Source organism: Lycium barbarum, chromosome 6 (assembly GCF_019175385.1).
Source record: "Lycium barbarum isolate Lr01 chromosome 6, ASM1917538v2, whole genome shotgun sequence".
In the NCBI taxonomy this organism is placed as follows: Eukaryota; Viridiplantae; Streptophyta; class Magnoliopsida; order Solanales; family Solanaceae; genus Lycium; species Lycium barbarum.
In genome coordinates this window covers 27495495-27507550 of record NC_083342.1, presented here as the reverse complement: position 1 = coordinate 27507550, position 12056 = coordinate 27495495, and the positions used below count along the sequence as shown (strand labels likewise).

The 12056-nt window shown below is 35.6% G+C and overlaps 1 protein-coding gene across 5 annotated transcripts; it reads right to left on the bottom strand.

Annotated features, from left to right (window-relative positions):
- Positions 1 to 1106: 1106 nt before the first annotated feature.
- On the bottom strand, positions 1107 to 11835 carry LOC132643677 (E3 ubiquitin-protein ligase BIG BROTHER-like). 5 transcript variants are annotated; one of them, XM_060360181.1, is made up of 9 exons: positions 11817 to 11835; positions 8809 to 8903; positions 8577 to 8731; positions 7715 to 7952; positions 6317 to 6351; positions 5147 to 5191; positions 2315 to 2442; positions 1491 to 1599; positions 1107 to 1404 (listed from the first exon to the last, which is right to left on the bottom strand). In XM_060360181.1, the coding sequence occupies exons 3-9, from the start codon at positions 8715 to 8717 to the stop codon at positions 1354 to 1356; spliced, it is 747 nt and encodes a 248-aa protein (XP_060216164.1). In that variant the 5' UTR covers positions 8718 to 8731; positions 8809 to 8903; positions 11817 to 11835; the 3' UTR covers positions 1107 to 1353. The 5 variants fall into 5 exon arrangements, with proteins under 5 accessions (XP_060216164.1, XP_060216161.1, XP_060216163.1 ...); XM_060360178.1 differs by lacking the exon at positions 11817 to 11835 and adding an exon at positions 9798 to 9956; XM_060360180.1 differs by lacking the exon at positions 11817 to 11835 and adding an exon at positions 9798 to 9956 and having other exon boundaries at positions 8577 to 8726.
- Positions 11836 to 12056: the final 221 nt, after the last annotated feature.

Here is a 12056-nt window from a genome sequence, read left to right as displayed (position 1 = left end):
TATAATTTCTTCATATTCACGCCATTCCACACAGACAAAGTGGTAGAATATTTTGTAGACTGGGCTCACACGGTACTTATTTTAATAATAAAACTCAAGAGAGAGAGGCTTTAGAAGGTGGAACACTACAGAGTGTTCAGTTATGGAATCAATTTAAACATGTTGGTCAAAAGAATTTGAAAAATATGTTCTCCACGAAAATAAGTTACTTAGAAATGAAAATAAAAAAGTTACTTAGAAAAGAGAAAAAGAACTTCCCTAATGGAAGTAGGAAAAACAAGTTTCACAAGCGGCATTCCACATTGATTATCTCCTCCTCACCCTCGACGCACCTCATCTTCAACCCCATCCCACCCCAACCACCACCACCACCACCCACCCCCATAGTATTTGTTTAGATGATATACAAATGCTTTTAGGATATTGCTTACGTACCAAACACAAGAAAATAAGTAAGAAACTCACTTATTTGCCTGAAAAACATTTTCCAAGAAAACATATTCCTTCCTGCCGAACACACCGTAAAGGGTGTCGAAGAAGTTAGGCTTTGCTAACCTGTCGAGCAAACAGAATAAGCTGGCTCAGATGTGGAAAACCTGTAATGCAGCTGTGGAGAGCAGTGATGAAGTGCAAAGGAAATGAATTTATGATAATACCTTGTTTCCTTCCCAAGCCCGGATAAAGGAGGAGGGTTGCCGAGGGTCAATCGGAAACAGCCTCCCTACCCAGGTAGGGGTAAGGCTGCGTACATCTTACCCTCCCCAGACCCCACTATTGTGGGATTACACTGGGTAGTGACCAAGACCAAGACCTTGTTTCCTTCCCCTTAATTCATCTAAACACACTTCCAAGTTCCACCAATACGCCACACCCTTTGTCTCTTTACTTTCTTTCCAATTCCTTTCAGACCAATCAACCTACAGATGCTTTTGTCCAATGCTCCAATACAGCTATACAAGCCCTCGAAAATGCTAGAATATCTACAACTACAAGATATCATTTTCAGAACAGATATGGTCCCTTCCTCTTCGTCTTTTTGTATTTCCCCCAGGCAATAGGATCAGGACAGTAAGAAATTAAAACTAGAGATCCTTTCTGTGACAAAGTTCTGAGACCAAGGGTGAATATATAAAACAGAACATGTGGTACAAAGCTCCATCATCCAAATAAACTGTCACATGCAGTGTTTCTTTCTGTAATTATTTACCACTGGACTATTTCTCTAATGTAAAACAGAAGGAACGGGAAAAAATAGCATTCTATAAGCAGAACTTGAACGAAAATAGAAAGGGCAAATGCTTTAACCAAGAAGAAAAATATGAAGTCAGTCCCCCGTGGTGCTTGTAATTTGCTTCACCGCTTCGATGTATTAATCACCACTTCCGTGTAGCAAATTGGGCAAGCCTATACATTAATGAATGACTTAACAATCTAGTATATATACAATGACGGATTGAGGGAAATAGTTTTGAGAGGGTTCAGTTGATTACTTTGTTGATACTTAGCCATCTGCTGCCACAACCAGCATGATAGACATGTTTGCAGGGAAGAGTAATCTGCCGGTCATTTCGTTTGTACTCCATCTGGCAGACCACACATCTGGAAATAAGAAGGAAAATCCATTGTGATAAGTGAAAGCGCTTTGATACAAAACCTTGCCAAAAATACTACACAAAGATAATCATGATAGACTATAATATTGTTGTTGGGAAATAAGTAGTACTGTAATAGATAATAATGACAAAGATGACAAAAAGAATTTCTTTCAGTAATCTCAGAAGTGAATTACCTACGGGGAGAAAAACAAACAAAATAAACAAATATATACATACACATTCACATAAATACATTAAACTCCACAATATGCCCAGGATGACATCTCTGAAAGGAAGTCCAGAAAAGAATATGTGCAGGCGGAACATAAAGGAGGACATGATAACACCCAAGGAACTAGGTAATATAGAATAATGTTGTAATTTACCTATTACTTGATCTTAAAAAAGGTAAAGAGTAGAAACCTAGGCACTATTCAGATGAAGAAGATTGTTGATGAGAAACATAAAAGGCCTTTACCAATTTCTCAAATTAACAAATTTATTAGCTAAGCTAACGATGACTTGTATGGCCTGGTCACATGTAGAAAAACAACCCACCAGCCTATTATATTTAAAGAAAACATAACAATCAAACACAGAATAAGAAGAATATGAACAAAATTTTATTATGTTAGATTTAGAGGATTATTAAACATTGTTCGTTTTTTCCATTAGTTGCCCTTATTTATAGGAAGATATTCTCGATGGGTTTGTTCTACCTTTCCTTTCTTGATTTCTTTCTTGAGAATAAGCCACACTTAAACTTTGTGATTGGAAGCAAGGAGATTTGATCTTGGGAAAGACCTCTGCTTTGAGTTCCAACAGCCTCCCCCAACTCAAGTAATTCCTGTAATTCAACCCACATAGATGTAGATATATCTAAAAGTATTAGAGCTGCAAGTTTTACGAAGTCTCCAGCATAAATCTTCAAATAATCCAAAACAAAAGTCTCCAATATAAATCTCCAAATAATCCATAATAAAGCTAAACTAAACATTATCATCACTAAAACAAGGATAAAGGAAACAATCATTAAAAGAAAAATTCATTTGTTGTCGTTGATGGATATCTGCAGAGAAGGATGTGAACACTGAAGAGTATGTAACGCATGTCTGTTAGTTACACCACTCATCAGCTACACTATTTCTAGTATGATTTCTCAAGAAAGTAAATCAATTCGCTTAAACAATAGTCATTTGACTGTACTGTATATGAAAATGGTTCAATGACAAGAAACGACTGGATATCAAAAAAATTCACAAGAAGTTGTGAGCATCAAAACACTCTTTAGCCTCAAAAGATATAGTAGTAAATAGAAAAATAAACTCAAATAATCTCCTGATTTTTCATATCCTTTACTTCTTTTTCTTTTTGCACGTACTTCATGCAAAGTATTGTTAAGAAGTTGCAGATCAATTGATGCAGGTAGAAGTTTTATCATACACTAGCTCGGGTATTCAACATATTGTGGACAAAGTTTTCAATATTATATATGTAATTGGTGCTGGCAGTCAGAAATAATTATGCAAATTCTATTAACTTCTAACTGAGGAACATGGTCAGTGAGGATTCACATAGAGGGTGTTTGGATTGGCTTTTAAAAAGTAGCTTATAAGCTAAAAGCCAAAAGCCATAAGTTGAAAATACCCAAATTTTGGCTTATTTTTGTACTTTTGATGCCTAAAAGTAAGTGCTTTTAAGCACTTTTTATCTTTGTCAAACACCACAAAAACTAGAAAAGTGCTTAAAAGCCAATAAGCACTTAAAATAAGCCAATCCAAACACCCACATAACCGTACCCAGAACTTGTTTTGCGACTGAGGCGTAGATGTTGTTGTAGTTATTCTGTTAACGTCTAAAGTTCTTCAACTGTATCCAAAGGATCCAAACGTTTTTTAACATAGTCCCAGACTCCATATGTGGCTATAATTCATTGCTAGAGTACAACAGCTTTTGTTAGATGAATTCTTATCTTGGTTACTGATTTACCTTGTTTCTCTTTTCTAGAACGTAAGCATTACCAGCTAAGGTACTAATATGAACCCCTGCCCTCTAGTCAAATTGAAAACAATGACCTGCCTTAAACATCAAGGAAAATAACCTACAGCTCCAAACTAACATATCAAATCTTCAAAAACCAATGGATATTTGTGCGTATAATTTACATAATATTGACAGGTCAAAGCTTATTCGCTCTTATGATTTGAGGACACCCTCAAACAATGAGCGCAATAACTACAAGTCCATACTAGTATATAAAATTCAAGAAAATCAGTCGATGTCTATCCCTTTAAGTCACACAATATTAGTAGGTCTAAGCTTATTCATTCAATTCATGTCTTGAGCGCAACCTTCCAAACAACACTTCGCTGGTCATTGGCTGCATGGAGTAATTCATTGTTTTACGGACCTTAAAAGATGTAAAAAAGCTAATTGAATCAAATTTAACATCTATGTCTGCTTTGATCATACAATCATAAGACAGAATTTGAAAGAGGAAAGTCGTCCTAATCAAATCTAAAATCTGCAAGGTTATTGTAGCCCTTGTAAATGTTTTCACATCTGGAACAGATAACATTACATCATTGACCTTAGACAACCAAAACCTAGCCATGCAGTATGATACCAACCATATTGAACAAGATGCCTAATTTCTTGCTCTAGTATTTTTGTCCTTTATTTTGGCTTATATCTCAACCTTGAGAAGCACAAAGTGTTTTAATTAAAACTTAGAAACAAAACGAACTCCCCTTATTTAAATATTAATTAAAATCTAGAACCACAACAAGAAACTTTACTTATTTCCCTAATTAAGCCTCAGAAAATTAATTGCCCCACTCCATCTTGAGTCAAGTATTTCTTCTTTTTTATATATATGTGGTGTCCCGGGCAGCCCGTGCGCACCTCGACTAATTCCATGGGGTACCCGCTACCTCCCACCTATTTGAGTCAAATATTTCTCTTCGCACGAGTATTGAAAATGACACTATTACCGGAATCCTAATCTTCCATTCAGGACAAGGCTTGCAAAAGGGACCTATGGCATACTCTTCCATGAATAATTCAACCTAGAAAAAACAGTGCGGACACTATCAAAATTGAACCAAGAAATTATATCAAAATATCACAGCGTCATCTTTCATTTGACACTAAGCCACCATTCTCGTCAATGATGCATATCACAAATGTCTACAACAACAATTAAGTCTTGATCCCAAGCTAGTGGAGGTCAGCTATATGAATCCTTACTATCCCTTTCGCTCCAACTAGACTCGTCTCACTCTAGGGTTAGAGGTGAGATCCCACAAAAAACATACTGTATCTTACAGGGCGTATTCATGGCAATAAACATTTCATGTTAATCTGCATTAGCTTTGAAAAATGAAAACACATTATCTGCCTTAATAACCAAGACATTACCAAAGAACTCCAGTATGGGATTCTCGGTGTCTCAAAGTTGATCACAAGATAATGATACTATCTGCTGATGCACAAGATAATGATAATACAAGTCTAATAAGTGGAGATGACAGAAAATTTTCAAATCAAACCTCATAGGTCATGTTGTCAGGGTCGATACTATCTTGCCAAACAACCTGCATTAATTGCAACATAGATGGATGAAACAAGTAGCTAGTCAGTGATTCTAATCATAAGAGGACAGAAAAAGCTTCTTAACTCACTGTAAAACAAACAAGTATGACCAATGATCACTCAGGAGCCAGTAGCACTTTTGGAAAACATCAGCAGGAAGAGAATGCAAGACTCCTCTAGTTACTTTTACATTTTTACCTTTTTTTCCTTGGGAATGGGAACCTTGGAGTAACTGGTAAAGTTGTTGCCATGTGAGCGGGAGGTCACGGGTTCAAGCCGTGGAAACAGCCTCTTGCAGAAATGCAAGGTAAGGCTGCGTACAATAGACCCTTGTGGTCCGGCCCTTCCCCGGACCCCGCGCATAGCGGGAGCTTAGTGCACCGGGCTGCCCTTTTTTTTTTCCCTTGGGAATGGTAGATATACTATTACATTTTTTCCTTATTCGTCGAAAGAGTAGTTTCAAACTAAGTTGCTTGGACGCGGGTGCGGGTGTCCAATACGGGTGTGGATCTAGAGGTCGGATCCTTCATGATGTGAAAATTAAGATTCGTGGATACTGATCCAGGTACGCATACGAGTGCGGGCATTCGGCTAAAAATAACTCAAATATCTAAAAATAAAGTTATAAAACCTAAATTATGAGATACTATGTGGAAAACTTGAGGAGAAATTATTGATCAAGAGGAGAATCTCGGAAGGAGATAAAAGGAGTGACATAGAAATTTCTATATACAAGGTATTCCATTTTCTTCAATTTCACCATAGCTTTTGTTTTGATTACATAAATCATTAAATCTGTCCGGAATTTCTCCCCTGATTTTGCTCAAAGTACCCAAAATTGGTTGATCAGATTGGGTACGGATCCCACACCCACACCCATGTCGTGTCGACACGGGTGCGGCACCGAAAGTGAAGAGTCCGAGCAACATAAGTTTCAAAAATCAAAACTATCTAGCTGTTTTATTCTTTGTCTTACAGCCACAAACACAAAAACAGTTTTACTCTTGTCATAGTATGCAGATACTATAAATAAGAAAAGTAGAGGTTACGGTGGTTATACATCAGCCGGATTAATGACCATGACATGAAAGAGAAAAGAACCATAACTTAAGAATAAAACTTCATACCTCACTGTCACGAGTATTAATTTGACCCCTGGGACCTGAAAAGGAGCAAAGGGACGTGGCTTAGCCGTAACCTAATGTATCATAAAAGTAGGAAGCTCTTTATGAATAGCCACAAGTAACAGTTGCTGAAAACGGTAAGAATGAGACTCCAAATATTTGGCATATTTTCAACACTAACATATTCTCCATACACCTTTCACTGCATTCAGATCGACATATTTCCTTCTTAACTCTATCCCATCACAAATTTCAGATGCATAATCAATATAGTTGCGGCACAGAATGCATAAAAGAAGAATGTACTGAATACGTGCGTCTAGACAGTTGCTTTACGAAAGGAAACTGTCACTACTAACTTTCAGAAATGGTATATGGAAAACAGAAAAAAAAAAACTTATAACCAATTATCCTAAAGAAGAAAAAACCACTGAGTTTTTTGGAATAATATTTGGCATTGAAGCAGCAAGCAGAAGGGTTTGGAGACTACATAAAGAAGAGGGGAAATGGATGTAGAAAGTATATTATATCAACCTTAGCACCACTTTGGCTAAGGAATGTATGATGTACTAGTATTTTACGCATTTTATCACTCTCCGCACACTTATAACCTGTATTTACTGGAAAGATCTTCAATATGATAAAGAATCTGTCCAATCTAGAATCTTGTGTGACCAGCCACTTTCATTTATCCATACAAAATTAGTATTAAAAGAGATTGTCTTTAGAAACGCTGTAGCAGAGGTCCTTTTTACTGGAACAGCGGGAAAAAGTCTCAGTGCCTTCAGAGAATCAATTTGAGTCAACTGCTGCAAACCACAGGCTACCACCAATCTCATATGATGATCATGAATCATTCAACGAGTCATCAGACTAGACGGATTTGTTTATTTTGTTGGATGGCATTCTCCTAAACCATCCAAGTCAAGTTTTGTTGGTTGACTGATGCACTTTGAGTGGCACTGCGGAACACTCATTCAAACATGAGGCTTATAGCTCACTATCTTTCAAGACAGCAAGATAACCACTGGAAGGTGAGTGTTGTCATTTCACCTAGAACCTTGAGATGCGAACAGTAGATCGCCAACTCGTGATTGCTAAATAATGGACAAATAATAGTAAATAAAACGTGAAAGAACACGGAGACATCTTTACAGTAGGAATGGACTGAAAGGGTGCTAACTAATGCAGTAACTCATGGTAGGTGATCAATAAGTTATTCCTGGTGCATTTTCCTAGCAATATTTAATCATATACACAATGTGAAAAGAATAAAGAAAGAAACTGTTGAAGATGTTTCCATATACATGAGCTGGCTTTCCACATTCTAACTTTGTTGGTTTTCTTTTTAAAACTTGTACATATCAACCGCAGTAGGAAGACACTGAAAAGGAAACTTACACTCCACAGAATTCGTGAGTGAATTGGAGCCAGAAATTTCCTCTCTATGCACATTTGCAGCTACATTCTGGTCACCAGCAACGGTTGAAGGGTTCTCTAAATGTTTATCATGCTCCTCGATTCCAGATATATGATCATTCACCACATATTCATGACCATAATCATAATATGAGAAACTACCTGCTTCAGAATATCCAAATTTGTATGGATTGGTGCTGATGGATGGATATAAACTCTCCTGCAATGATCGAAGAAGTCATATGGCACTGTTATTTTAAAAACTGCTCTATGTTTCCATGTGACTGACAGTTTGATATAGACAAAACCAAAGATGCATGAAGAAAATGTACATGTTGCATTTAAGTGATATTCAAAAGGTATCTCTAAGGCCTTCATATGCGTAGCAATTAGTAGCAGAGTCCCTCAGTTTGCTAGGAGCAATTTGAAAGCTAGCGTCCTAAATGCAGCATAGTTGCTAATTATGCAGTTGATACATGTTGTACATGTGTACTAAGGCATGGCTCTACATCTGCTCCTTGCATGCTACTAGAGCGTATGTAATAGAACAGCACATACTTGATTAAAAACTTCCACTTTCTCATGGACATTTTTTCATATTCATGAGCACTATTTGTAGTATCTGCTTATCCAGTCATGATTTACAAAATGTCACAAAGTTAATTCTACAAGTCTAAAACTAATCAGTGTTCTAATTGCACCCTCATTTGTACAGGTTACTTGCACAATCCTGCATAACAGGGCAGAAGATGGCAATGTGGGATCATAATGGATGTAGTGGAATGAACAACATGAATGTAGACAAAAAAAAAAAATGATCAATTTCTGCAAAACTACTGAATACCTGAGCATATGGAGGATCGGCAAATATATAATTTACATGGTCATATGTAACACCTCCAAAGAAATCCATAAAACTTCCAATTGAATTATAAGGCATAGCAGCATTCGCGTAATGAATTTCCATTTGCTGATTCCAGTTCATGGTGAATTACTGTTCTGCAGCAGATTGCATATTCGCCATGTCAGCTCTTAAAAGTTAAAGTAGCTATGAAGACTCCAAAAATCATACTCACCACTAGTTCTTCAGGAAAGCAGAGAGATGAATAATCAACATATGCAACTCTGATTCCACGATAAATAATGTGGATCCTCTTCAGATTTGGCAATCCTGTCAAAACAAAACAATCAGTTTCTTTATCATCTGTAAACCAAAACCAAAACCAAAACCAAAAAGAAAAATTAGACTACAAAATACGTATGTTATATCGAGAGGGAAAAACAAAGAAGCAAACATTTCATATCAAGAAATTGTAACAAATTCTTTTAAACAGAAAATTAAAACTAATCTAAGTAGTTTTCCTTATATCTCTTTAAAAATAGTAGAGTATTTTCCAGCAGTCTCTCAGTAACCAAAATGGATTATTCAGTTTAAATTAACAACAAATTCAGTAATAATTTGATGTTGCAAAGACACACAAAATGGAAGGCTTTTTCCTCTTAGTTCCCAGCATTACCTATGAATCGTACAGATTGCAATAATGTATTTGGCACGTCTTACTTGAGAAAACTCAGAGATAAAAGCAAAGCAATAAATCCAACAGTAATTCCTTAATTTTTGAAAGAAAAAAAGAAAGTTAGAAAGAATGCCCAAGAAATTTGATACTTTGAGAATTTCTTTGTTTTCCTTTTTGTTCAAACAAAAGAGATCTCAACAGAAATTACCACCATATTGTTGGAAGAATACAACCAAACGGATTAGGACGCATTTGCTTGAGAAAGTCGAAACAAAAACCAAACTGCTTTTGCTAACAGAAATCCCTTGATTTTGCTTTTAAAAAACAGCAAAATGCACGCATTTTCTCAGCAATACAAACAGATGATAAAAAAAAAAACAATAGTATTAATTAAGACCGTGTTTTGCACATTTTAGTAGAGAAATTTGGGAGCTCACCATTGAGAAGAGAGTGGAAACGAAAACTAAATCAAATGCAAGGGAAGGAATTTAAAGAGTTGAAGAAAGGAACAATATATTGGAAAGGAGTGATAAAGAGAACCGACATACATTTAGTTGCTTGCTTTTTTGAACGCCTTATTATTATCATCTACTCTTCAACCTCATCAAAACTCACTCTCTCTCTCTCTCTCTTTTTATTTTCCCAGTTTTTCTGTGTCTTTTTTGTGTGAAAATGGTACATATGAGAGAGACACAGCTATTATTGTGGTGAGTACTCAAGTAGAGATATAAATAATAACATAAGTAATTTTTTTTTTTTTTTTGTGTTTGTTTCTCCCTCGCTTTTAGTATCCGTATTGGAGCTCGATCATATCTGTATTCGCACAGGATAGAGTTCGTTTCTGGGGAAGTCGAGACCTCTCATTAAGGGAAGAGGAGTCTCTTCCACTGCACCACATTTTTTGAAAAATTACTCACCTTACAAATGCCTTACTAACTTATCTTTAATCAAATGTCTTAAAAAATAGCTCTTTAAGGGTTATTTGGTACGCATACTAAATTATTCTGAGATTATAATCCCGTAATTGAAGTCCTTGGACTAATTTATCCTATCTGGAAGGTGGGATAAACTAATCTCAAGTTTGATTGGATAAGGTGGAATATCCCATAATTAAGTTTGGGCATCATTTTATACTCTATTTGGTAGGAGGTATAAGGTTATCTCAGGATAAATTTATACCTTTTATTAAACAGAGTATAAGACCAAACTTAATCTTGAATATCTCAGCTTTTCCCCTGTACCAAACGACCCCTAATGATTTTTGGTTATGTAAAATTCTATTTATTTAAACAAGGATAAAATTGAATGAAAAAAATCATTGCCTTCTTGAATTTATGAAACACCACTTATTTTGCAATAAAAAGAAAAGCTAAAAACACCACTTATTATGAAATGGACAGAGTATTTCTAATATGTGTATTGTTGTATTACATTTTAATCCTCAAAAAAAAAAAATACACAAATTCCTATATAACTCAAGTATTATATTATTTCATATCGTCAATCAAAATGTTGTATTTATTATGAAGATCAATTAATTAAAATATTGCATTCTTCAAGCTCATCAAAGTCACTCTCTTTTTTTGTTTCCTGTTTTCCTGTGTCTCTTTTGTGTGAAAATGGCATGAGAGAGAGGAGATGAAGACAGCATTGCAATTCAGTTTTTCACCTTTTTTTTTCCCCTCTCTCTTGACTTCTATAAAGATGGATATGGAATAACGTACAAACCTGTAAAGCGCAGTGTACAATGGCTGGTAGTTTTTCGCTTACCTCTTTTTTTATATTTTTAGTTTTCTCTTTGTCCTCTCTTTATGATAGAAATCTTTTACACTTCGTTTGGATGGTTGTTATATACCATATTTATTGTATTGTATTATATTATTATATTATATTATGTTATATTGTATCGTACTGTTTTGATAACTATAATATTTGGATAGATTATTTCATTTTTCGTCGTTACGTAATATTATACATAAACAATTTGAAGGATAAATTTACGTCAAACATCTGAACCATTCCCCCTTCATTTCCTTCGTTAAAAGATTAATTATCAGGTTGATTAGACCTTCAATATATTATAAGGTCCATTATCAGCTTCATCTGATAATTTTCATTATCAGGTTCATAAAAGGTACAGTAACCAGCGGACCTTTATTAACATTACCAGATCGATCTTCATCATTACCATCGTCTCCTTCTCCTCCTCCTCCTGATCCATCTCTGCCATTACCACACCACCAACACCCTGAAGATCTTATAATTGCTTGGTTAGCCTCTCTACTTCCCTCGTTAATCGAAAATAGTGATCATATATGCCTTTTGGGCTTTTCTGACAAGAAACAACATTTTGTTAATTCTAAAAGTTAACCAAACCACAGATTCAATATGAGATGGGAAGTTATGTAGCATATAGACCAACAAATTTTTTCTACCCCACATATTTGGGACAGGGGTGCTAATGTTTTTACTTTAGTCAGACTTCCATTGCAAACCTTACGAAAAACACAATCCTTCCCTAGACATGGTTATTCTTCGAAAGACGAAGTTGAAGCTCCAAAACATACCTTACACGTCATACACATTTGCACCGCCTCCTCCTCCGCTGCCACGAGAGAGAGAAGTGTGATTTGCGAAACCGAGAGCGATAAGGGTTTTTGTGGTTTCTTTTAAGGGCAGACAGAACTATAAATAAATAATAATTAAAAAAAAAAAAAAGGATGCACTCACGAAAGCAAGCTTAATTAGTCTACGAAGTTTTCCTTTTTTCCTAGTTTTATTTTCGTTTTTCCTAATATGTGGTGAAG

Bases quoted from the DNA above. Each gene is read 5' to 3' on its own strand.
- LOC132643677 (XM_060360181.1), bottom strand. From the start codon at position 8,717: ATGAACTGGAATCAGCAAATGGAAATTCATTACGCGAATGCTGCTATG. The intron at 6,352-7,714 runs GTAAGTTTCCTT...GCTCCTTTTCAG, and splicing joins ACTCACGAATTCTGTGGAGT to GTCCCAGGGGTCAAATTAAT. The intron at 1,600-2,314 runs GTAGAACAAACC...TCTTATTTCCAG, and splicing joins AAGAAATCAAGAAAGGAAAG to ATGTGTGGTCTGCCAGATGG.